This window comes from Phyllobates terribilis, unplaced genomic scaffold (assembly GCF_046119375.1).
Source record: "Phyllobates terribilis strain yellow unplaced genomic scaffold, ASM4611937v1 Scaffold_11__3_contigs__length_659146591, whole genome shotgun sequence".
In the NCBI taxonomy this organism is placed as follows: Eukaryota; Metazoa; Chordata; class Amphibia; order Anura; family Dendrobatidae; genus Phyllobates; species Phyllobates terribilis.
In genome coordinates, this window is record NW_027362771.1 from 31,719,247 (window position 1) to 31,744,967 (window position 25,721).

A 25,721-nucleotide genomic window follows, 5' to 3' on the forward strand; every position below is an offset into this window, starting at 1 on the left:
GTCAAATCCACTGTGTTATTTCGGGAGATGTATTCCCATGCACCGCTTCACACCCACACATGGCTATACGCTTCCTCATTTCGGCTGTATTTTGCTCTTCTCCTCAGCCTCCACCACCACTATACCGCAAGGGTGACCGTGGTCCATGTTGCCAGCATTGCAAGTTCCTCCGTCCTAATTTTTGGCAGCTTTTGCTTGGAAGGCATAGGCAAAGACTATGGGAGACCCACTCCCCAATAAAGGGAATAATGGTTTGAATATGCTGCACTGCATGGCTCTTGTTTGCCAGCATTGCAAGTTCCTCCGTCCTAATTTTTGGCAGCTTTTGCTTGGAAGGCATAGGCAAAGACTATGGGAGACCCACTCCCCAATAATGGGAATATTGTTTTTAATATGCTGTACTGCATGGTTCTTGTAAGGGGCATTAAAACCGTCTTGTTAAGCTACTGTGACCTCCACGTCTCTTCCAAGGGGCATTTAAACCGTCTTGTTAAACCACTCTGAACTCCACGTCTCTTCGAAGGGGCATTAAAACCGTCTTGTTAAACCACTCTGACCTCCATGTCTCTTCCAAGGGGCATTAAAACCGTCTTGTTAAACCACTCTGAACTCCACGTCTCTTCGAAGGGGCATTAAAACCATCTTGTTAAGCTACTGCGACCTCCACCACTCTTCCAAGGGGCTTTAAAATCGTCTTGTTAAGCTACTGTGACCTTCCCCACTCTTCCAAGGGGCATTAAAACTGTCTTGTTAAGCTACTGTGACCTCCACGTCTCTTCCAAGGGGCATTAAAACCGTCTTATTAAGCTACTGTGACCTCCACCACTCTTCCAACGGGCATTGATATTGTCTTTTTATTCCACTGCGACCTCCACCACTCTTCCAAGGGGCATTAAAACTGTCTTGTTAAGCTACTGTGACCTCCACGTCTCTTCCAAGGGGCATTAAAACCATCTTGTTAAACCACTCTGTACTCCACGTCTCTTCCAAGGGGCATTAAAACCGTCTTGTTAAGCTACTGTGACCTCCACCACTCTTCCAAGGGGCATTGATATTGTCTTTTTATTCCACTGCGACCTCCACCACTCTTCCAAGGGGCATTAAAACTGTCTTGTTAAGCTACTGTGACCTCCACGTCTCTTCCAAGGGGCATTAAAACCGTCTTGTTAAACCACTCTGAACTCCACGTCTCTTCCAAGGGGCATTAAAACCATCTTGTTAAGCAACTGTGACCTCCACCACTCTTCCAAGGGGCATTGATATTGTCTTTTTTATTCCACTGTGACCTCCACCACTCTTCCAAGGGGCATTAAAGCCGTCTTGTTAAACCACTCTGAACTCCACGTTTCTTCCAAGGGGCATGAAAACTGTCTTGTTAAGTTACTGTGACCTCCACATCTCTTCCAAGGGGCATTAAAACTGTCTTGTTAAGCTACTGTGACCTCCACGTCTCTTCCAAGGGGCATTAAAACCGTCTTGTTAAACCACTCTGAACTCCGCGTCTCTTCCAAGGGACATTAAAATCGTCTTGTTAAGCTACTGTGACCTCCACCACTGTTCCAAGGGGCATTGATATTGTGTTTTTATTCCACTGCGACCTCCACCACTCTTCCAAGGGGCATTAAAACCGTCTTGTTAAACCACTCCGAACTCCACGTCTCTTCCAAGGGGCATTAAAACCGTCTTGTTAAGTTACTGTGACCTTCACGTCTCTTCCAGGGGGCATTAAAACCGTCTTTTTAAGCTACTGTGACCTCCACTCTCTTCCAAGGGGCATTGATATTGTCTTTTTATTCCAAAGCGACCTCCACCACTCTTCCAAGAGGCATTAAAACTGTCTTGTTAAGCTACTGTGACCTCCACGTCTCTTCCAAGGGGCATTAAAACCATCTTGTTAAGCTACTGTGACCTCCACCACTCTTCCAAGGGGCATTGATATTGTCTTTTTATTCCACTGCGACCTCCACCACTCTTCCAAGGGGCATTAAAGCCGTCTTGTTAAACCACTCTGAACTCCACGTCTCTTGCAAGGGGCATTAAAGCTGTCTTGTTAAGCTACTGTGACCTCCACGTCTCTTCCAAGGGGCATTAAAACCGTCTTGTTAAACCACTCTGAACACCACTTCCCTTCCAAAGGGCATTAAAACCGTCTTGTTAAGCTACTGTGACCTCCACCACTCTTCCAAGGGGCATTGATATTGTCTTTTTATTCCACTGCGACCTCCACCACTCTTCCAAGGGGCATTAAAGCCGTCTTGTTAAACCACTCTGAACTCCACGTCTCTTCCAAGGGGCATTAAAGCTGTCTTGTTAAGCTACTGTGACCTCCACGTCTCTTCCAAAGGGCATTAAAACTGTCTTGTTAAGCTACTGTGACCTCCACCACTCTTCCAAGGGGCATTGATATTGTCTTTTTATTCCACTGCGACCTCCACCACTCTTTTAAGGGGCATTAAAGCCGTCTTGTTAAACCACTCTGAACTCCACGTTTCTTCCAAGGGGCATGAAAACTGTCTTGTTAAGTTACTGTGACCTCCACATCTCTTCCAAGGGGCATTAAAACTGTCTTGTTAAGCTACTGTGACCTCCATGTCTCTTCCAAGGGGCATTAAAACAGTCTTGTTAAACCACTCTGAACTCCACGTCTCTTTCAAGGGGCATTAAAATCGTCTTGTTAAGCTACTGTGACCTCCACCACTCCTCCAAGGGGCATTGATATTGTCTTTTTATTCCACTGCGACCTCCACCACTCTTCCAAGGGGCATTAAAACTGTCTTGTTAAACCACTCTGAACTCCACGTCTCTTCCAGGGGGCATTAAAACCGTCTTGTTAAATTACTGTGACCTTCACTTCTCTTCCAAGGGGCATTAAAACCGTCTTGTTAAGCTACTGTGACCTCCACTCTCTTCCAAAGGGCATTGTTATTGTCTTTTTATTCCAAAGCGACCTCCACCACTCTTCCAAGGGGCATTAAAACTGTCTTGTTAAGCTACTGTGACCTCCACGTCTCTTCCAAGGGGCATTAAAACCGTCTTGTTAAGCTACTGTGACCTCCACCACTCTTCCAAGGGGCATTGATATTGTCTTTTTATTCCACTGCGACCTCCACCACTCTTCCAAGGGGCATTTAAACTGTCTTGTTAAGCTACTGTGACCTCCACGTCTCTTCCAAGGGGCATGAAAACCGTCTTGTTAAACCACTCTGAACACCACGTCTCTTCCAAGGGGCATTAAAACCGTCTTGTTAAGCTACTGTGACCTCCACGTCTCTTCCAAGGGGCATTAAAACCGTCTTGTTAAGCTACTGTGACCTCCACCACTCTTCCAAGGGGCATTGATATTGTCTTTTTATTCCACTGCGACCTCCACCACTCTTTTAAGGGGCATTAAAGCCGTCTTGTTAAACCACTCTGAACTCCACGTCTCTTCCAAGGGTCATTAAAACTGTCTTGTAAAGCTACTGTGACCTCCACGTCTCTTCCAAGGGGCATTAAAACCGTCTTGTTAAGCTACTGTGACCTCCACGTCTCTTCCAAGGGGCAATAAAACCGTCTTGTTAAGCTACTGTGACCTCCACCACTCTTCCAAGGGGCATTAAAACTGTCTTGTTAAGCTACTGTGACCTCCACGTCTCTTCCAAAGGGCAATAAAACTGTCTTGTTAAGCTACTGTGACCTCCACCACTCTTCCAAGGGGCATTGATATTGTCTTTTTATTCCACTGCGACCTCCACCACTCTTTCAAGGGGCATTAAAGCCGTCTTGTTAAACCACTCTGAGCTCCACGTTTCTTCCAATGGGCATGAAAACTGTCTTGTTAAGTTACTGTGACCTCCACATCTCTTCCAAGGGGCATTAAAACTGTCTTGTTAAGCTACTGTGACCTCCATGTCTCTTCCAAGGGGCATTAAAACCGTCTTGTTAAACCACTCTGAACTCCACGTCTCTTTCAAGGGGCATTAAAACCGTCTTGTTAAGCTACTGTGACCTCCACCACTCTTCCAAGGGGCATTGATATTGTCTTTTTATTCCACTGCGACCTCCACCACTCTTCCAAGGGGCATTAAAACTGTCTTGTTAAACCACTCTGAACTCCACGTCTCTTCCAGGGGGCATTAAAACCGTCTTGTTAAATTACTGTGACCTTCACTTCTCTTCCAAGGGGCATTAAAACCATCTTGTTAAGCTACTGTGACCTCCACTCTCTTCCAAAGGGCATTGTTATTGTCTTTTTATTCCAAAGCGACCTCCACCACTCTTCCAAGGGGCATTAAAACTGTCTTGTTAAGCTACTGTGACCTCCACGTCTCTTCCAAGGGGCATTAAAACCGTCTTGTTAAGCTACTGTGACCTCCACCACTCTTCCAAGGGGCATTGATATTGTCTTTTTATTCCACTGCGACCTCCACCACTCTTCCAAGGGGCATTTAAACTGTCTTGTTAAGCTACTGTGACCTCCACGTCTCTTCCAAGGGGCATGAAAACCGTCTTGTTAAACCACTCTGAACACCACGTCTCTTCCAAGGGGCATTAAAACCGTCTTGTTAAGCTACTGTGACCTCCACGTCTCTTCCAAGGGGCATTAAAACCGTCTTGTTAAGCTACTGTGACCTCCACCACTCTTCCAAGGGGCATTAAAACCGTCTTGTTAAGCTACTGTGACCTCCACCACTCTTCCAAGGGGCATTAAAACTGTCTTGTTAAGCTACTGTGACCTCCACGTCTCTTCAAAGGGGCATTAAAACCGTCTTGTTAAACCACTCAGAACTCCACGTCTCTTCCAGGGGGCATTAAAACCATCTTGTTAAGCTACTGTGACCTTCACCACTCTTCCAAGGGGCATTGATATTGTATTTTTATTCCACTGCGACCTCCACCACTCTTCCAAGGGGCATTAAAACCGTCTTGTTAAACCACTCTTAACTCCACGTCTCTTCAAAGGGGCATTGAAACCGTCTTGTTAAGCTACTGTGACCTCCACCACTCTTCCAAGGGGCATTAAAACCATCTTCTTAAGCTACTGTGACCTCCACCACTTTTCCAAGGGGCATTAAAACCATCTTGTTAAACCACTCTGAACTCCACAGCTCTTCCAAGGGGCATTGAAATGTTGTTTTTAATTACCTTCAACCTCCGCGACTCTTCCAACGGGCATTGCATTTACTCCTAATTTTAGTCAGCTTTTGCTTTTCAATGCATAGGCGAACAGTAAGGGAGACCCACTCCCCAATAATGGGTAGAAGGTTTTTAGTACGCTGTAATCCACGTCTGTTTCAAGGGACATTGCAGTTCCTCATAATTTTTGGAAAGCCTTCCATTCACTGCTTAGGCCAACAGTGTACAGGAGACCCAGTTGCTATAAATGGAAAAAGCGGTTTAGTTAAGGCCCTCTGACCTCCATGTCACTTCCAAGGGGCATTGGAGTGCCTCTAAATTTTTGGTATCCATTGCACTCACTGTATGCCCTATAACTGTGTAGCCGAACCGCTCCTTTTGGTACAGAAACATATCCTACAAGACATGTGTGATTGACTGGCCTGATATTGATGTGAATGGTCCCTGTTCCTCCTGCTCTTTCTCCTTTGCCACCACCTCATCCATCATTCATCACCTGAAGCTTTGTTTTGACGGGAGTCATAGAACTGGGATAGTTGCAGGAAAATATCCAGCAATCCTCGGAGGAGGTACGATATGCGCCAAAACGTTAACCACCTCAGGCCTAGCCGCTCCAAGCGTGGACACCCGGCTGCCGGGGGGCTGGGGACTGAGTATGGATACCAGGCCGCCGATGCAGCCATGACGTGGTGGCCAGATTTCAATTGCAAGCAAGCAAGCAGTATGGTATTGCAGCCTGGGGGTGGGTGGGTGGCAGGCTGCATACTTGCGCTTACATTGCAAGGAATGGGGAGGTACAATTGAACACTGCCCTGGGACAAGGACTTGCACGGGGATAGTTGCAAGTCTGATGCAGGCAAGGATCACTTCTGATGGGCACACTTTTAGGCAGTGACCTGGGTGTCAGAGATGCTTCCAAGGGTCTTCCCCATGCTGTTCCCATGTCTTTTCAGCACTGTATGCATGGGTCACACAGCACATGGCCAGGTAAGGTTGTAAAATGTTAAAATGACATTTCCCGGTGAATGCATTTGTCACGGTTGAAAGCAATACAAAAGTGCAAAAACGCATAAAAAATGCTACTTGTGAACATAGCCCAAGGTGTGGAGAAGTATTTTTGTTTTTGGTTATTTATTGTACCTTATACACAAGTCATTACCCTGGAAAGGAAGTTCCTTAACATATTTCACAGGAAAACTGTTTCAGTTTCGTTTTTGAACGTTTTATTGTGAGCTCGTAAAAGTGGCTTAATACTTCTGACCACGTTGTTGACAGCAGTGACCTGGGGGTCAGAAATGCTTCCTGGGGCGATCCCCATGCTGTCCCCATGTCATTTGAGCACTGTCACTATCGTTTTGGGCACTTTTTAGGCTTTCTACAGACTGCTGGGGGTGCCGCCGCAAAAATGTTCGGGTCTCCCATAGACTAACATTGGGCTCGTTGCTCGGGTCGAGCACCCGAGTATCACAGTGAGCTCGGCCTGAGCTTCGAGCACCCGAGCATTTTAGTGCTTGCTCAACACTAGTCCTGACCTCAATTCCATTGAAAATCTTTGGGGTCAGCTGAAATCTGCCATTGGGAAAAACAACCCTGCAAAAAAATTCAAGAGCTTTAACAAACTGCAAAGGAGGAGTGGGAGAATATTCCAGATGAGAAGTGCAAGAAGCTTATAGATGGCTACAAGAAACGTTTGGAGGCTGTCATCAATGCCAAGGGGTGTGCAACCAAGTATTAATTAGGGGTGCCTTTATTGCTGCACATGCTGTTTATTCTGATTTTTTTTCTTGGAAACTGCAACATTGAAGTTGAAAAACAATGTTTTATTGTTCTATTACTTTGAACCAATACCATATTTTTCGGACTATAAGACGCACCCCAAATTTTGGTGTGGAATATAGAAAAAATATATATTTTTATAAGATGGGGGTCCATCTTATAGTCTTAATAGGTACAGTATCTTACCTGGGGGGGGCGGTGGAGCGAGGGTCACAGGAGTCAGGGTCCTTCAGGAATCCGGTGCTCCAGCAGCGGGGAGTTGTGGTGGAGCAGGATTGCAGGACTCTCCATTCCCTCCCTCAGGAACCTGGCGGCTGCAGCTGAAGGGATGGCTGGGGCCCGATGCCTGGCTGGGGGCCGGGACCTGGAAGAGGCCCAGGGCGTGGCTGGGGGCCTGGCTGAGGCCTGGTGCATGGTTGGGGGCCGGGGACAGTGTTTGGCGATAGGGGCCTGACTGCCTGAGGGCCGGGACCGGGGTCTGGCTGCGTGCCACCGAGGACTGCCTGGGGACTGGGACCGGTGGTGGCGGTGGCAGCAGCAAAGGAGGAGGAGGTGAGATGCTGCGGGTGTCTGGCTGGGTGCTGCAGGTGTCTGTCTGGGTGCCGCAGGTGTCTGGCTGGAGACCGCGGGTGTCTGGCTGGGGGCCGGCGCGGGTTGGACTGGATGCGCCCGAGCTACAAGTCAGCGTATGCGCCGGCTCGGACGGCCATTTTCCTGTGGATCACAGCTTCAGGAAGATGGCCGCGCCCACCAGAAAACTGCGCCGCTCACCGCCCCGGCCCGCAGCCAGACACTGCCCGCATCCAGTCCAACCCGTGCTGGCCCCCAGCCAGACACCCGCAGCATCTCACCTCCTCCTCCTTTGCTGCCGCCACCGCCGCCTTGAAGGTGGGAGATCCCGCTCCACCACCACCGCAGGTGTGCAACGTTCGGACCATAAGACGCACCCCCCATTTTCCTCCCACATTTGGGGGAAAAAAGTGCTTCTTATGGTCCGAAAAATCCGGTAATTAAAAAATCCTGAGGATATAACTTTGGTACAGTTCCATTTATTTCTGAAGATACTGTACAGTCTATAAAAAAAATGAAGGGGTGCCAATAACGGTGAGCAGCACTGTATATGCACACTCTTACAATAAATCAGTCAGTTGTTGAGTGATACCACCCATAGGACTACGAAACCCAAATTGAGCAGACTATTATGTCAATAAATGACTGTTTTCCCACAAAACTACTCTGCTCCTCCTGTACAAAAAAACATGCTACCCACTGCATGTTTAAAGTGAACTTCTGTTTAATGGATATTGAAAAATTTAGCGTAATTTTTTTCAACTAAATGCATGTACATATGGCTAAAATATAGCTTTATAATTTCATTAAAAAAATTGTCTTGGTTTGCCTTCTATAGTCTCTGTGTCACAGTGACTATTGCTGGATGCAGATTGAGTTAACTGAGAATACATCAGTGAACTTGTTCGTCATAAATATGTTGAGAGGAGTTCAGAAGAAGAGATATAATAAATATAAACTCTCCCTCACAATAAGCTCATTGCGAGATACAATTGCAAAAATAATTTTTAGCCCCAAATACATCATTTAAGATAAAAAAAAATTTAAGAATTGTCAACAGGTGGAAAGCCCCTTTAACATCTTCACGACCTTTGACGTACCCATACGTCATGGTCGGATAGGGGTTCTCAACCTTTGACATACTGGTACATCATGACGATTGTGCGGGGCTCCCTCTCCCTTACGATTGATGCCCCTGCAACATCATTACGAGGGCCCGATTGTTGCCATGTCAACCCGAGGTCATTATGATGACCTCCAGGTCACCCAGCTACGACAAGCCTGTTAGACCATGCTCAGAGCATGTAGCGCCCAGTACACTAAAGCAACATTTTTTGTGAGAAAAATATATATTTTTTTCATTTTCATGGCTCAACGTTACAAAATTGTGTGAAGCACCTGTGGGTTCAAGGTACTCATCACAGCACTAGATACATTCCTTGAGGGGTATAGTTTCCAAAATGGAATCACTTGTGGGGGATTTCCACTATTTAGGCACATCAGGGGCTCTGCAAATGCGACATGGCGTCCGCTATCCCAGCCAATTTTGCGCTTCAAAAGTTGAAAGGTACTCCTTCCCTTCCGAGCCCTGCCATGTACCCAAACAGTAGTTTTCCCTCACATATGGGGTATCGGCGTACTGCACAACAAATTATACTGTATGGTCCATTTTCTCCTGTTACCCCTTTGAAAATGCAAATTTTGGAGCTAATCCAATATTTTGGTGTGAAAAAGTAAAATTTTCATTTTTTCTTTCCACGTTGCTTTAATTCTGGTGAAGCCCATAAAGGGTTAATAAACTTCTTGAATGTGGTTTTGAGCACCTTGAGGGGAGCAGTTTTTAGAATGGTGTCAATTTTGGGTATTTTCTGTCATATAGACCTCCCAAAATCACTTAAAACGGGATGTGATCCCTAAAAAAAAAATGGTTTTGTAAATATTGTTGGAAAAATGAGAAATTGCTGATAAACTTTTAACCCTCCTAACTTCCTACCTAAAAAAAATATTTTTCAAAAATGATGCAAATGTAAAGTAGACACGTGGGAAATATTATTTATTAAAGGGGTTGTCCACTACTATTGAAAATAGCCCAATGTATTTTTATGATGAATAGAAGCTTCCTCTGCTGTTTCTGCCTGTGAGCGGCGCTATCACTGGCTGCTCACAGGCATCATGTGACTCCCGGCTGCGTCATGTGACCCCCGGGGGTCTCTGGTCTTCTGCGTTCCATGGTGTATGCTGGGTTGTGGGCGGGGTTACCCCGCGCGTCACATCCGGCATCCACCGCACGCTCTCCCTCTCCTCATTCATTGGGAAAGCGCGGGGTGGATGCAGTGTGTGACGCGCGGGTAACCCCGCCCACAACCCAGCAGCCACCGTGGGGACCCCAGCACTGAGTCACGCCTCACTTGACGTGACGTCAGTGGGGGGGGTCACATGCTGCCTGTGAGCGGCCAGCGATAGCAGATTTCACATGGAACGGATGAAGAAAACAAGGTCAAATAAGAGCAGTAGGGTTGAATGCACAAGTTCCAGTCAAGAGGCCTTTCATCTCTGCAAAGAACCGGAAGGTCCGACTTCAGTTTGCCAAAGAACACAGCAAGAGACAGATTGGTCTATGGTGTTGTGCTCGGATGAATCCAAGTTCAATCTGTTTGGTAGTGATGGCAAGCACTATATATACCGCCCAATTGAAAAATGTAATGATGATGTAAGGTACCAAACACCTACAGTGAAACATGGTGGTGGCAATGTCATGGCTTAGGGATGCTTTTCTGCATCTGCCATTGGACCTCTGCATAGAATTGATGGAAATATGAATGCTACCATGTACAAGGATATACTGGAGAATATAATGCTGCCACATGGTAAACCAAAGTATGCAGGGGATGGAAATTCCAGTAAGACAATGATCCTAAGCGCACATCTAATTTAGTCAAAAAAGGAAAATGTTGACCTGTTGCAATGGCCAAGCCAATCGTCTGATTTAAACCCTATAGAGCACCTTTGGGATGAGTTAGGGCGATGAGTTAGGGCCTATACCTATAGCAATAAAGATGAATTGTTTGCAGATTTGCAAATGGAATGGAGTAAGATCCCTTAAGATGTCTTGAATATCCGAGTGACTTCAATGCCTTGTCGGTGTGGTGCAGTAATTAAAGCAACAGGTTATGCTACAAAATACTCAGCGTGTCACTACTTCATGACAAATTCCCTTTCGCAGTCTCTATTGCCAAGTACGAAAGTCTCATAAAGGAAAAACCTTTTTGAATGATATTTTTCAGCATTTTGTTGTACAAAGCATAATAAGATTATAGATAGTACGCTGGATGCGTGAGAACGCTGGCAATCTGTAAAAACATATGCACTGCACTGACAAGATAAAACAGCAAGCAGCAACCTTATCAGCACAACTACAGCTATGTGGCACTCTGCATATGTTTAGAAGAAGGGATAAGTATTGGAGCCTAGAGCTCTCACTTGTCTCCAGTGTTCACCACATTGGCAAACTGCAAAGGTTCAGGACAAGATATGTTTGTAGTGAAATAAAAAAACATTCTGACATAAACGTTATTTAGATGCAGGATGAAGTCAGTGTGGATGAACAGGGCATGCCGCATGGACTGCAATATTTTAGGTCCTAAAATAAAACCGTGGAATGTGCTTTATTGGTCTGTTGTAATAAGGTACCAGTAGCTCCTACGCTCCCTCTAGTGGCGATATGTAGAAAAAAACAGCGCCTGCTGCTATAAAGGTAAAGAACAGAATTATTGTTCGGCTGTGTGCCACCAATGAGTTTTTGATGAGTTTTTGAAGCTGCGTGTTTTTGCTGCGTCATAAATACAGCCTCTTACAGTTCCAGCAAAGTGGATGGATTTATAGAAATCTCATTCCCACTCTGCTTCTTTTTTATCTCAGTGTAAACTGACCTGCGGTGCGTGTTTCACATCCACAACATGTCAATATCTCTTGCAGGTATGCTGAGTTTTATGCGCAGATTTTCCTCATACACTTGCATTAGGTGCAGAAAATCCACAAGTAAAAAATGTACGTGTTTTTGGTGCGTTTCCGTTGCAGAAACACATCAAATCCGCATAGAATCCACATATGAGTATATGAAAAAAAGTTTTGTCAAAGCCAAATACCAGAAAGTGTCAAGAACAAAGCAGCTTTACTAAATCATATCATACCAACAAGAGGCAACAAATGCAGCGTAGAAAATGCTATAAAAAAGTGATCATTCGCTAAGGAAAAATCACCCAAAAAAATTGTTGAGGAAATGATGTGTTGGAATGAATGAAATTTGCAGCATAAATTATTTCTCAGCAATCAAAGTGAAATGTGTCCATATAAGAAAGTGTATGAGTTTCTGTACATATGCCTTAATGTGTGCATGTGTATGGACAGACTGACGGATTGCGGTATGACACAAATGGGGTCATTTCGATGCGATCTGTCTTTCTGCCTATACAGTACATGTGCCTATTCCATATTTTGCTTGAGCCTATGACGTACAGATTCGGTCCCTGACACTTTCTGGGATGTAGTGTCCGTGTTTGCACGTGAATATGTATTTCCCATAAATGAGTGTTATCCCACAGAACATACCCAACTGCATTATAGGAAAGGAAGTTAGGGAAGATTCTCAGCAGAAATATGTTCCAGAAATGTACATATTTCCCCAGATAGCTCTCTGCTGTCTCCACAGGGCATTCACCTCTATAGGGGTCTGCACACAGGAAGTTCTTATTAATAGAAATGCAAGGGAAAGTGAACTTGACATCTGTGTGGCAATGAGTGTACGTGACATGTCCAGCATTATTGTGCTGTGTCCATGTGCACCTCAATATCAGGAGGCAGAGCTGACACTGGAGAGCTGCCCCCACCTCCCTCCTCTTGTATGGGGCGGTGCAGCTGCTCTGCTGCTGGGAGGAATGCTGCTCACTCTGCTGGCTTTGCTATGTTCTTCACCTGGATGCAGTCCTGCACAAGTCCAGAGGCTGGAACCTGGGAGTCCTAGTGCCTGGGCTGTCATGTCAGCTCCATGCAGTCATCAGGGACACAGATGTGTGGACTGTGCAACTTCTAGCAGCAACTCCATCTCTTCTGGCTAGAAACTGAAGCACAAAGGGAAAAGTAGCCAGTCTGCTGCTGAGTAGGATGAGGAGAGCACCAAGCTGAGGGCACAAGGTGCAGAACATGACTTTCTACCTGGAGTGAGTCTGGAGAACTCATCTGATGGGACAGATCTGTGAGTAGCAGCTTACTGCCCAATGTAATCCTGGTATCTGTACCCACAGCCCTGGCACTTGGAGATCTGTGGACTACTGTCTCACCCACCTGGTGTACTAACATGTGACTGAGATGGAGCTTCCAACCTTATCTGCTGGACTCTACAATGTTTCTGGAAACAGCAGCCAGCAGGTCAGCTGGCCATATGCACCCTGGGAGAGCGCACTGATTATCATCGCTGTGGGGTCCATCATTTTATCCACTGTTGTTGGCAACATTCTGGTGGTTTTAGCCATATTTACCAGCCGGGCTCTTAGGGCCCCACAGAACTTGTTCCTGGTCTCTTTGGCATCAGCAGACATTCTTGTGGGGGCTTTGATTATTCCATTCTCCTTGGCGAAGGAGGTTATGGGCTATTGGCACTTTGGAAACGTGTGGTGCAGCACGTACCTGGCATTAGACATATTGTTCTGTACCTCTTCTATTGTTCACCTGTGTGCCATCAGCATTGACAGGTACTGGTCCGTTACCAAAGCGGTAAGGTACAACTTGAAGCGCACACCTAAGAGGATTAAGAGTATGATTGCAATTATCTGGGTGGTATCTGCTGTTATCTCCTTCCCACCCTTGCTGAAAATGAATACTCTCAAAGAATGGAGGTGCGACCTAAATGATGACACTTGGTATGTCTTGTTTTCAAGCACCATTTCCTTCTTTCTTCCCTGCATCATTATGATATTTCTTTACTGTCGGATCTATCGAGTAGCCAAACACAGGGCTTCTACAGTGTCCAACCTCAAGAATGGACTTTCTGGCTGCAATAATCACCAGGAATGCGTAGAGCAGCACAACGCTCACAACAACCATGACACAGATGAAATGGACCTGGAGGAGAGCACCTCTTCAATCCACAAGTTCTCAGAGACAGGCCATCATGGCCCTGCAAATAGCGGGAATAACGCCAAAGTGAAAAGGTTTTCATGGTACATGAACAGAGGCCAGCAAAGAGACAGATCCATCTCCATCTCTCAGACCCGCCTGCAGCAGTTGAGGGAGAAGAGGTTAACATTTGTCCTAGCTGTGGTCATTGGGGGCTTTGTCATTTGTTGGTTCCCCTTTTTTTTTACTTACAGTTTGGAGTCGGTGTGTAGAGGGAGATGCGGCATTTCTTATGCTCTTTTTAACTTTTTTTTCTGGATTGGTTACTGCAACAGCAGCCTTAATCCTGTCATATACACCGTATTTAACAGGGACTTCAGGAAAGCATTCCGAAAACTCCTCATACGCTCTCCCAAAAGGACCATGTGAGAAGAAGGCTAAGTTCACATGAGCGTATAAAGAATCATCCAACTTTAACCCAGAAAAAACAGACGATTTCTCATTTGTATTGTCAGCCATATGCTATTCGTATGTCTGGCTATTACATCCGTATAGCATCCTTTTTTAACCATCAGCAGTTATTAACATTTACAAGGGCAAATACAGTTTCCTGTGTTAAAGAATTTCAATATATCCGTAAAAATCGGATGCTATACGGTTGATCCGTATGGGATCAGATTTTTTTTTTTCGTGCTCCCACAGTCTCGAATAGGTGGATCTCATCCAAAATATGGAAGAGAATAATTGCATGCTGACATTTGGTCCGTGTGAAAAATAGCAGTCATCTGAACAGCCCTATTGAGTAACATTGGCCCAAGTGCTGTTAGTTTTTTTTTATGGACAGCACTCAGCCCTAGCCTCAGAATAGCTGGCATATAGCCGGGTGCTGAGCACTGTCCGGAGCAAGCAGTGCGGCCATATCGCATTGTCAACAGAACCTTTAGCTTTGTTCCAAAAGAAATAAATACATTTCATGGCATTGTGCTTCAGCCGAGTATTTTTGTTAGGGATTGTAAAAACTGAATGGTCACATGCAGTAAATTTGAATGGATCTTTGAATTTTATAAATATAATTTACATTTCTAGCATTCCATCCCACACTATGGAAACATATATCATTGTTATAGAGATTTCCAGTGTTATCGAACTATACCATAATCATTCTATGATAAAAGATTATGCAGGTATTTATTACACTTTGTGCATCAATAATTCACATTTTTTAGACCTGTTTTCTGGGCTCTTTACCAGCTAGAGCTGCACACCATGTCAGATTCTGTAGTCAGACAAGCTTCTGTATTTCTGTTCACGGACAGCAAGCAGAGGTATTGAAAGTTATTCAGAATTAATGCAAAACATATATAAAAAAGAGACTGCTTAACTTTTTACTATAAAATGTTTATGATTAATTTACATAAACAAATTATAATATTTTAATCTGAATCTAACAATATCATAGTTTCTTTTGAGAATATGATACTTGTACTGCAATTTGTTAAAGGAATTGTATGTGATGATATATTTAAAAATTAAATGTCGTCCCATCCAGCTATATATTTTTTATTGAATGTGTATATATGCATGTAATCTAGTGTGTATTAATATACTCACTTACCGCTGCTCTTTCCAGTATCCAGAGCCATTCTTCTGCTTGTCTCAGTGATGTCACCGTAATTGCGACTAGCCGGCTGATTCTATGCCCTATGTGTGAGCCGGAAGTCTCTATTACAATGAAAGTTTATGGAGCCTGGTTCTGACGCTCCAATGGATTACATTGTAAAAAAATACTTTGGGGTCACACAGAGCGCAGAGTGACCCGTAGAGTCTGCAGAGCGGTGACGTTGCTCATAAGCAGAACGGCGCTGGACACCAGAGAGAGCAGCGGTGGGTGACTATATTAATACACTCACACTACATTACATGCACATACACACACATATTTAGTAAAAAAAAAAATGGATAGGAGTGTTTCTCGAACAATAGTAAGTAATTGGATGATGACTGATTGACATCTGTTATTTTGATCCATTGTGTCAAACATCCCATTGTCTTCAATCTTTAAAGAATGGATAAATGTTTACAAAAGGCTGGAAAGTGCTAATAATTGCAATGACAGACAATTACTAATGGCACTTTTATTGATAATCTAAGTCCTGTTAAAAAAATGATTATTGAGATCTGTTTTTAAAGGGAACCTATCAGTTGATTTATGCTGCGTGATTCCGTGAACCCGGGCAGCATTGAGCAGACACCAGCTGGCTTATTGCAGCCGTGTATGTTTAAGGGCTCATTCACACGTTAGTGTTTCACATTCGAGTGCTATTCGTTTTTTCACAGATAGCACTTATACCTATGACAGTCTACGGGGCTGTTCACATGTCAGTGATTTTTTTGTGAACTGAGTGGCCCATGCAAAATCGCAGAGATATGTCCAATATTAAGTGTCAGATCAAACTCGTCAATGAAAGTCTATGGGTCAGTGAAAAAAAGTGGTCAGCACTTGGATGCCATCCGTGTGGTGTGCTTTCCATTATTCGCTGACTAATAGATAAGAGAAGGTGAAGAACATTTTTTTTTTCTGGTCATTGAAAAACTGGTGAAACTCTGATCCAAATCACGGATTAAACTTTGACCAATTGAAAACATACTCTGAGATGCCTGCCAGGGACTATGAGTCTCGGGTGATATACTCTGTGCTTCGCTCCCCATGACTGACAGGTCTGTCCCTATGTGTATGTAAAGCAGGAGAACTGTCAGTCTTGGGAGCCGTGCGGGTAGAAGCCGCTGGTGATCATCAGCCTTGGTCTAGTCATCCTGGACACCTAGTCCCCGGCTGGCATCTCGAAGTATGTTTCCTCTGAAATTAGTAAAATGTGTACAGCCACAATAATTTTCGGATGATTCGTGCCGCCCGTGGATCAGGCGGCATGACTCGGCTGACAAGTTCTCTTTAACCATCTTTTTGAGAGATGAAACTGATAGCTTTATTGAGTGATGTGAATAGCAAGGATTCCTGAAGCCGCAAAGCATTATGGGGGTAATTTAAAGGGGTTCTCAGGAAATAAAATGTCATTATAAATAAATTCCTAAATACCTTTAATTAGCAAATAGCAATAGTTTTTCCACGAGAGGTAATTACCGTAGCACATTAAAAAGCGCCTGTCAGTACGATTTTGTGATGTAAAGTAACAACATGGCAGTAATGGTGCTGTAATACTGATTACATTGATACCTTTGGTGTAGAAATCCGCTTTGTTGTTCTAATGTAATCACCATTTGCAGTTTTCTGCTAATGAGATTACGGTGCACAGGGGCCGGACTGTACCCGGGGTCTTCTCCCCCAGTCTGTGATTCCCCGACCTCTCAGCCTGCCTCCTGTGTATGAAGAGGAGATTTCAGACAGAGGAGGCAGGTCATTTCTCTCTACATAGATTATCTCCAGGTCACAGCAGTGGAGCTTCCTACTGCACGTGCTCACTGGCCTCTGTCCCATTCTAAGACAAGTTTTTGTCAGATGTGTCCATTTTACTGGACTATGGCCATTACTTCCCAAGTCAAAGCAAGTGTGATTTGCTAACTAAAGCTATATATAATATCAATTATTTGATTTATCTTTTTTTCCATTCCTGAAGAGCCCCTTCAAAAGAGGATGCCCCTTGCAAGTAAGGTTTGGTACATATGAGTGGATACAAAAGGTTTTCATACATGTTTACAGCCCAATTTTAAAGGGAACCTGTTAGATGCTTTTTGCCCCCAAACCACCATCACAACCTGACGACTCTGCCTCTATACTTCTGAAAGGTGTCCTTAGTAGCACAATCAGATGCCTCCATTCAGTCTCTATAGGACTGTGAAGATATAGCCAAACGCTGTGCTCGGCATCTATCAGTCCATAGACAATAAATAGAGCAGCATTGCGCATACATGACTGCCACACCACTTAAAGAGGAACTGCCACCAGGTCAAGAATGCTCAGTTTTTATTTTTGATATCCCCACTGCTCTCCTGAATATTCTGTTTTTTGTCTTTTTTAACTATGCCACACGGCTCCAGAGATATCAGCCTAAGGGGACGTGGCTCACATGGTAATGATGCAAAGCAACCTAAAGCCACGCCCCAGAGAATCCTGTAAGCCACGCCCCCTTAGTAAAGACCATAAAAATGATTACCAAATAAAAATACTCATATCTCTGGAACCATAATGGATGATGAAAAAAAAAAAACGGAATACTCAGGTGAGCAATGGAAAGAAAATAAGAGTTAAACTTTGATATTTTTGACCTGAAGATAGGTCCACTTTAAGTGGAGGACTGTGGGAGTCTCAGATCTCATGGCCATCACCTATCCCGCCCAGTCTGGATCCATTGACGTCCCTGAGGACATGGCTTTGGATGATGTACCCTGTAGTCTGGGATAGCAACAAAAGCAGACTGGGAGGGATTACGGCGCTCCAAAACTCCCCAGAGCAGTTCAACCTCCTGGATTTTCATATGGCACATATTAATCTACTTGTCGATCAAAACAAAGCATCTCCTTGGCTAATAAGGACACTTTTGGAAACCACAAAAATGGTACAGTACATGCCATATTGTGAATTACTCCAAATACTGATGATGAGGAAGGTGGCGCCAGGCTTGGGCACTGTTTGCGTTTCTGACCTGCTACCTTTATACACATTTTTAATGCTGAGGTTTGCTTTGTCTCAGAATACAAAAGACACTTGTCAGAGTTCATGATCCACACACAATAGAGTAAGCTCACTGGGTGACAAAATGACAAGTGAATGTCTATTTACAAATTGCCCATAGGCAAATAACCCCTAAGCTCAGGACTGTAAACTAAACATAGCTATTATTAACACACTATTCTAATAATAAAAAAAATCACTGAACACCACAGTGCAACTGTAAAAGCCCTAGGATCATCAGCTGGTGCTCAGTTAATGGCACCAAACATTTAATTACTATATTCACTGTACATATAGCAGCCTGTGTGGTTGCCGAGCAGCAGCAGGTGTCAGTGAATTGTGTCATGAAACTATTGTCTGGCAGTTTATCCTTCAAGGGGTCGGACACTACTTTACAAGTCTCTTTCATGTCAACTAACTGCTATAGATAAGCACTTTACTAAATGCTCTTCTGGTCACATGATGTCTGGCGGAAAATCTCCTGGCTTCCTGTGATGTCACGTAAAAACGCCTGTAGTTCTGGAAACTGACATGTGGGTGTGGCATGCTGTGTTGGTGGGTGGGACTTGCCTTGTAGTGGGTGGGGCTCCATTCAGCAGAGCTCACTCTGTTCCTGTTGTGCATGCTACTGCAAACAAAGCTCTCTCTGCAGAACCCGCCTCCCCTTGTATCTATATGTATACAGCAGGGTGTATATACATGTACACACAACCCTGTATACCCTGTGTAATGCATGTACATCCTGCTGTATACTCTATTATATTAATATATTCATCTATTGATCCTATCTATCTCTCATATCTATTAATCTATCCATTGGATCCATCCATCTGTCAGCGAGGAGTAAGGGATAATCTTTATTGCCTAGGCTGATCTGGTGCTTTGTGCATTACTTGCATTCACTGTAATAGTGTTTTATTCCGGAAATTGTGCTAGGCTGTGTGTGACTCTGGGGGAGGAGTGGGCGAGGTTTAGGTGGGCCTATAGAGGCTGTGCTCACTGATGGCTTGCCACCCACCGGTCAGAAGAGAGCAGATGAATCTGAAGAGGAAATGATGACTGTGACAGCAGAGCTGATGACAGGATACAGGAAGCAAAGCAGAAAGGCAACAAACAACAAGAACTTTTTAGGAAAGGTATATGGAGATCTTTAGGAGCACCAGGGGTTTTCCCATGAACAAAAGTTAATTTTAATCAATAGATTTTGTATTAATAATAATAATTTCCACAATTGAATGCAGTTAAATAAAATGTTCCTGTGCTGAGATAATCTTATAAATGTGCCCCTGCTGTGTACTGTGTAATGGCCGTGTCTCACTGTACAAGTCTGATCATGCCACAGCTCCTGGGCAGGGGAGGAAGCAAAAGAATATACAGACATTACAGCAGGGGATTACAGATGATTCTTTCTGTGAGGCATTTCACTGCCTGTTTTTAAGCAATGTTTTACTTCAAAGAAAGAATCATCTGTGATCCTCTGTTGTAATGTCTGTATACTCTTTTGCTTCCTCCCCTGCCCAGGAGCTGTGGTATGATCAGACCATGTTCCTGCATGGTCAGACACAGCCATTACACAGTACACAGCAGGGGCACATGTATAAGATTATCTCAGCACAGGAACATTTTATTTAAACACATCCAATTGTGAAACTTAGAATTATTCAAAGATCTATTGAGTAAAATGAACTTTTGTTTGTGGGAAAACCCCTTAAGTATTTATGGCATATCCAGTAACTGAGTTAGGGTAATAGAAAACTACTTTATAGCTAATATTAGTGTCTACAAATGATCTCCAACACGTCATTTTAATAGAAGCTATCATCAGAAAACTATTTATTGTTTAAATCGGGTTTTTGTGTTACATGTTTTCTTAAAATATATTTGCAACTTTTTTTTTCATATCAAGATCTTTATTAAAAAACAAAACTAGTAATCTTGCAATTTTCCCACTGGCTACTGTATTTTTTTAGAATCATACTAACTACACTGAGAAGATCAGGAAAAATTCAAATTCGCCTGTTCGCATGGATTTTCCCAGGAAATTAGAAAAACAGAAAAGTTATTCTTCCCAAATGTAATGTAATGTCTCTTATTTGTGGTCTCTCCAGAGCCAAGAATATACTATTAGTAAGATGTAAAAAAAACACTCACCTCACCTGTTCAACCGCCCCCTGTCTTTCGCAATTCAGTCACATTGCCCCTCTTTCCCAATGTTCACCATAGGCCTGTGCTTCCAGCCACAAGAAGGGCCTACAGTTAATTATGCATGTGCGGTGACCTCCTTGGCTTGCGGATGGAAGTCATAGTCTTGTGTTCACTCTAAACTGCGACTTCTGGATGTGTTTGAGGTGGGAAGCCCTGGCCTAGGATGAATATCGGGACAGGATGAATATCGGGACAGAGATGTGATGTGACATAGGAACAGAAGACCGGACATCTGGCAAGGAGTAGCGAGGACAGCCAAAAAGATAACGAACTAGCAAAGGGTTATAAAAAAAACAAACTTGCAAACTTGCCTCACTGTTCACCTCTCTCGCTTCTCCCCTGCTTCCTGCCTGCTGTTTGGTTTTCTGCCCCACTGTTGCGTCGCATCTCCGGCCAGGTGTTTACTGTAGACCATGACTTCCAGCCATGAGTAGGCCCCTGAACTCGCAGAGTGAACTCCAGGTCCTGCTCGCTACCTAGAATGCTGAGTTTTGTAAAATTCGAGTAGAATTCAATTCCACTTGAATAAATAAACCCTTTTCTTATACTAATTTTCCTTTTAGGAAGATTTTGTAGGAAGAATCCATATTCTCAGTGGAAGGATTGCAATGATCATTCACAGTAGGTGAGCTCACAGCTCCTCCTGCTTCACCTTCCTTCCTTTGCAAACACTCGATAGATTCTTCAATACAAAAGGTAGAGTCAGCATCTGTTCATGTGTTGTTTCTTTATAGGGGTTCTCCAAGAATGTAATAAAATGGCACATCACGTAATCCAAATGTCAGCCTGTCTTAGTCACATGTCAGGACTGGCTGCAGTCTGAAGAAATACAGCTTCTGAGACCTGTGTCTCAAGGGTCAGAAGACCGGTGTCCTAAGCACGCATTCTGAAGGTGCCAGAGAAGTATGTGACAGGAGAAGAAATAATTCTTCTTGGCTGACTGAACACAAATGATTTTTCTCAAGCCTCAGTCCTCTATCCTCAGTCAGCCGAGGAGAAGATTTATTTATTTTCCTGTCACCCACTTCTTCTGCCACTCTGGTATGTGTGCTTACGATACTGGTCTTCTGGCAATTGAGACACATGTCTGAGGAGCTGTGTTTCTTCAGACTGCAGCCTTTCCTGACACAATACTAGAATGGGATGCTGAAGGGGCAATTTTATTGCATTCTTAAAGAGTCCCTTTAAACAACAGGAAGATTTTTTTTATTTTATTTTTAGTATAGTTTGTGATATGGAAAAAATAGTCCTGAAACTTAAATAATAATACATTTAGAACAAAAAACAGATTTACCTACTCCTGGACTGCCCAGAGACTAAAAAAGTCTAGGCAGTCCACAATTTACTGTAAGGCCATGTGCCCACGTAGCGCTTTTGTAGCGTTTTTTGCAGCGTTTTTATGGCCGCGACAACGCTTGTAAAACAGTCTGCCATGCAAAGCAATGTGAATACGGATGTGCTGTGCACATGATGCGCTAAGTAGGGCGCCGAATTCGCATTGCGTTGCAAAACGCAGCATGACCATTTCTACCGCGATTACGCTGCAAATTCGCGGCCATTGAGGAACATTGAAACGCAGCAAACCCGCAGGTATATGTGGATTTGCTGCGTTTCAATTAAATTCAATGGCCGCGAATTTGCAGCGCAATCGCGGTGCGTGTGGTACCCAGGATGAAGAGGAGACTACAACTCCTCTTCATCCCGGCTACCACGAGGTGAAAAAAAGAAATAAAAAAATTAAAAATAAAAAAAACCTGTATATTCACCTCTCCGGCGGCCCCCAGTCTGCTCCCGGCCACATCCCCTCTCCCTGGCGTCCCGCGGTGTACTTGCAGGACCTGTGGTGACGTCATTTAGTCAGCTGATGGTCACGCGACCGCTGACGTCAGCGGTCAGGTGATGGTCGCGTGACCATCAGCTGACTAAATGACGTCACCGCAGGTCCTGCCAGTACACTGCGGGACGCCGACAAGAGAGGAATGTCGCCGGGAGCCGCCGGGAGGAGACCAGAGAGGTGACTATACAGGTTTTTTTTATTTTTAACTTTTTAATTCTTTTTTTTTACTATAGATGCTGCATTTAAAGCATCTAAGTTGGTCACACATTATAAATCCATGCCGGTTGCATGGATTTATATTGTATGACCAACTTGTCAAGCACTTTTCCAAGTGATGCTCAATATCGCTTGGAAAAGTGCTTGAAAAAACGCATGCGAAAACGCATGTAAAAACGCTGAAAAAAACGCTTCACCCTGGCAGAAAAAACGCATGTAAATCTGCATGCGTTTTTTTCTGCCAGAAAGAGGCAAAAACGCTCTGCATCAAATCTGCTATGTGGGCACATAGCCTTAGGCTTTAAATGCAGCATCTATAGTAAAAAAAAAAAAGAATTAAAAAGTTAAAAATAAAAAAAACCTGTATACTCACCTCTCCGGTCTCCTCCCGGCGACGATCCTCTCTTGTCGGCGTCCCACAGTGTACTGGCAGGACCTGCGGTGACGTCATTTAGTCAGCTGATGGTCACGCGACCATCACCTGACCGCTGACGTCAGCGGTCGCGTGACCATCAGCTGACTAAATGACGTCATCGCAGGTCCTGCAAGTACACCGCGGGACGTCAAGGAGAGAAGATGTGGCCGGGAGCAGATCGGGGACCGCCGGAGAGGTGAATATACAGGTTTTGTTTATTTTTAACTTTTTTATTTCTTTTTTTAACCACGTGGTAGCCAGGATGAAGAGGAGTTGTAGTCTCCTCTTCATCCTGGGTACCACACACACCGCGATTACGCCGTAAATTCGCGGCCATTGAATTTAATTGAAACGCAGCAAATCCACACATACCTGCGGGTTTGCTGTGTTTCAATGTTCCTCAATGGCCGCGAATTTGCAGCGCAATCGCGGTAGAAATGGTCATGCTGCGTTTTGCAAAGCAATGCGAATTCGGCGCACTAATTAGCGCTTCATGTGCACAGCACATCCGAATTCACATTGCTTTGCATGGCAGACTGTTGTACAAGCATTTTCGCGGCCGTAAAAATGCTGCAAAAACGCTGCGTGGGCACATAGCCTAATTATAAAAAGTCACTGCATAGTAAGCATCTTGCAGGAGTTTGTATAGCTGTGTGAATGAGGAGCTGGCTGTCAGACACAGCCAGGCTCCCTACTGAGAAGGTAAACAAGTAAACATTTATTATCATGTTTGCCTTCCTTATCACTGTGTACAGAACACTGAACAAGACTTGAGTATGCAGATTAGGAAGGACAGATGGTGCTCCCTCTTCCAGACCAAGTGATCATTTGATCACTGGAAGGAGGAAGCAGGAGTTGCTGGATCCTAGGGTAACCTCAGCTCTGTTATGCAGCCTGGAATTTCTCCTTTAACTGGTGCTAATATAAGGCTATGTGCCCACGTTGCGGAAATGAAGCAGAAAATTTCTGCTTCATTTCCGCATGTCCTCTCCTGGAAATACGCATGTGGAATTCCGCAAGCGTTTATTGCGCGTTTATCGCGCGTTTTTCACGCGTTTTCGACATGCGGAATTGCCTTGCGTTTTTTCATGCATTAAATAAGGCAATTCCGCTTGCGGAAATGCAAAATTAATGAACATGCTGCGGATTTTTGAACGCAGCATAAGCGCTGCGGAAAAATCCGCAGCATGGGCATAGAACTTGCGGATTCTCATTGGGGACCATGGGGGGCGGATTACCTAGCGTTTTACAAGCGTTTCCGCTGCCGAAATTCCGCATCAAAAACGCTTGTAATCCGCAACGTGGGCACGCAGCCTTAGGCTGACTTCACACGATGCGTTTCCGTGGCGTTTTTGCAGCTGCGTAAACGCCGCGGAAACGCATTAAAAACGCATGGTAGAAGGGCAGCAATGTTCCCCAATTGAAATCCGCATGTGCTGTGCCCATGATGCGGATTTTTCCGCAGCGTAAACGCTGCGCTCAAAAATCCGCAGCATGTCAATTAATTTTGCGTAAACGCGGCGTTTTCGCCGCCATTGACTTGCATTAGAACGCGCCAATTCCGCAAGACTGCATTTGTACTTGCGTTATTGGCGCGTTCTAATGTGCGGATGGTACACGGGTGTGGAGGACAGGAGACTCTCCTCCACACCCAGGTACCATTTAAAAAGCTGTAAAACAAGAATAAAATAAAGATATATTCACCTTCTGAAGGCCCCCGGTCTCCTTCCCTCTGCTCGCGTGCAAGACTGAAGGACCTTCGGTGACGTCACAGTCATGTGACCGCAGGCCCTTCAGCGCAGTGTCTCGCGATATCCCGGCAGCCAGGAACAAGCCAGGAACGAACGCGGCAGCACACACCGGGGCATCAGAGGGTAAGTATAGCTTTATTTTTTTATTTTTAAACATTCTTATACGGTCACATTATATAAATCCATGCCGGTTGCATGGATTTATATAGTGTGACCTAGTTGTCAAGCACTTTCCAAGTGATGCTAAAATCGCCTGGAAAGCGCTTGTCAATCCACATGCGGAAACGCATGTGGAAACGCATGTGAATCTGCATGTATTCCGCAGGAAAAACGCATGTACAATCCGCATGCGTTTTTTCTGCCAGGGAGATGCAGAAATGATGCAGAAATTTTCTGCTTCATTTCTGCATCGTGTGCACATACCCTTAGGCTATGTGCCCACGATGCAGAAATGCTCCGGATTTTTCCTTTGCGTTTCTGCATCTCCCTGGCAGAAAAAACGCATGCGGATTTTACATGCGTTTTTCCTGCCAGGGACATACGGATGTGAAGCGTTCTTCACATGCATTTCCGCATGCGGGTTGACAAGCGCTTTCCAAGCGATTTTAGCATCACTTGGAAAGTGCTCGTCAACTTGGTCACACTATATAAATCCATGCAGCCGGCATGGATTTATATAGTGTGACCCTAAAGATTGGTAAAAAATAAAAAAATAAATCTATACTTACCTTCCGATGGCCCCCGGTGTCTTGCTTCGCTCCGTCCTGGCTGCCGGCAGATCGCGGTACACTGAAGGACCTGCCGACGTCAGCATCGCGTGACCCGTCACATGACTATGACGTCAGCGTAGGTCCTTCAGTCCACTACGATCTGCCGGCATGGGAGGACAAGCGCAGCGGGGGCCATCAGAAGGTAAATATAACATTTATTTTTTATTTTATTCTTTTTTTCACAGGTTCTATGGTACCCGGGTCCGGAGGAGAGTCTCCTGTCCTCCACACCCGGGTACCATCCGCACATTGAGGGTATGTGCACACA

The 25,721-nt window shown here is 44.5% G+C and overlaps 1 protein-coding gene across 1 annotated transcript; it reads left to right on the top strand.

Moving 5' to 3' along the window:
• Window positions 1-12,360: 12,360 nt before the first annotated feature.
• LOC141165514 (alpha-2Db adrenergic receptor-like) lies at window positions 12,361-19,517 on the top strand. The gene has a single exon (XM_073651173.1). It carries the CDS (start codon window positions 12,826-12,828, stop codon window positions 13,999-14,001), a length of 1,176 nt encoding a protein of 391 aa, XP_073507274.1. The 5' UTR covers window positions 12,361-12,825; the 3' UTR covers window positions 14,002-19,517.
• The last annotated feature ends 6,204 nt before the right edge of the window (window positions 19,518-25,721 follow it).

Bases quoted from the DNA above. Each gene is read 5' to 3' on its own strand.
- LOC141165514 (XM_073651173.1), top strand. From the start codon at position 12,826: ATGGAGCTTCCAACCTTATCTGCTGGACTCTACAATGTTTCTGGAAAC.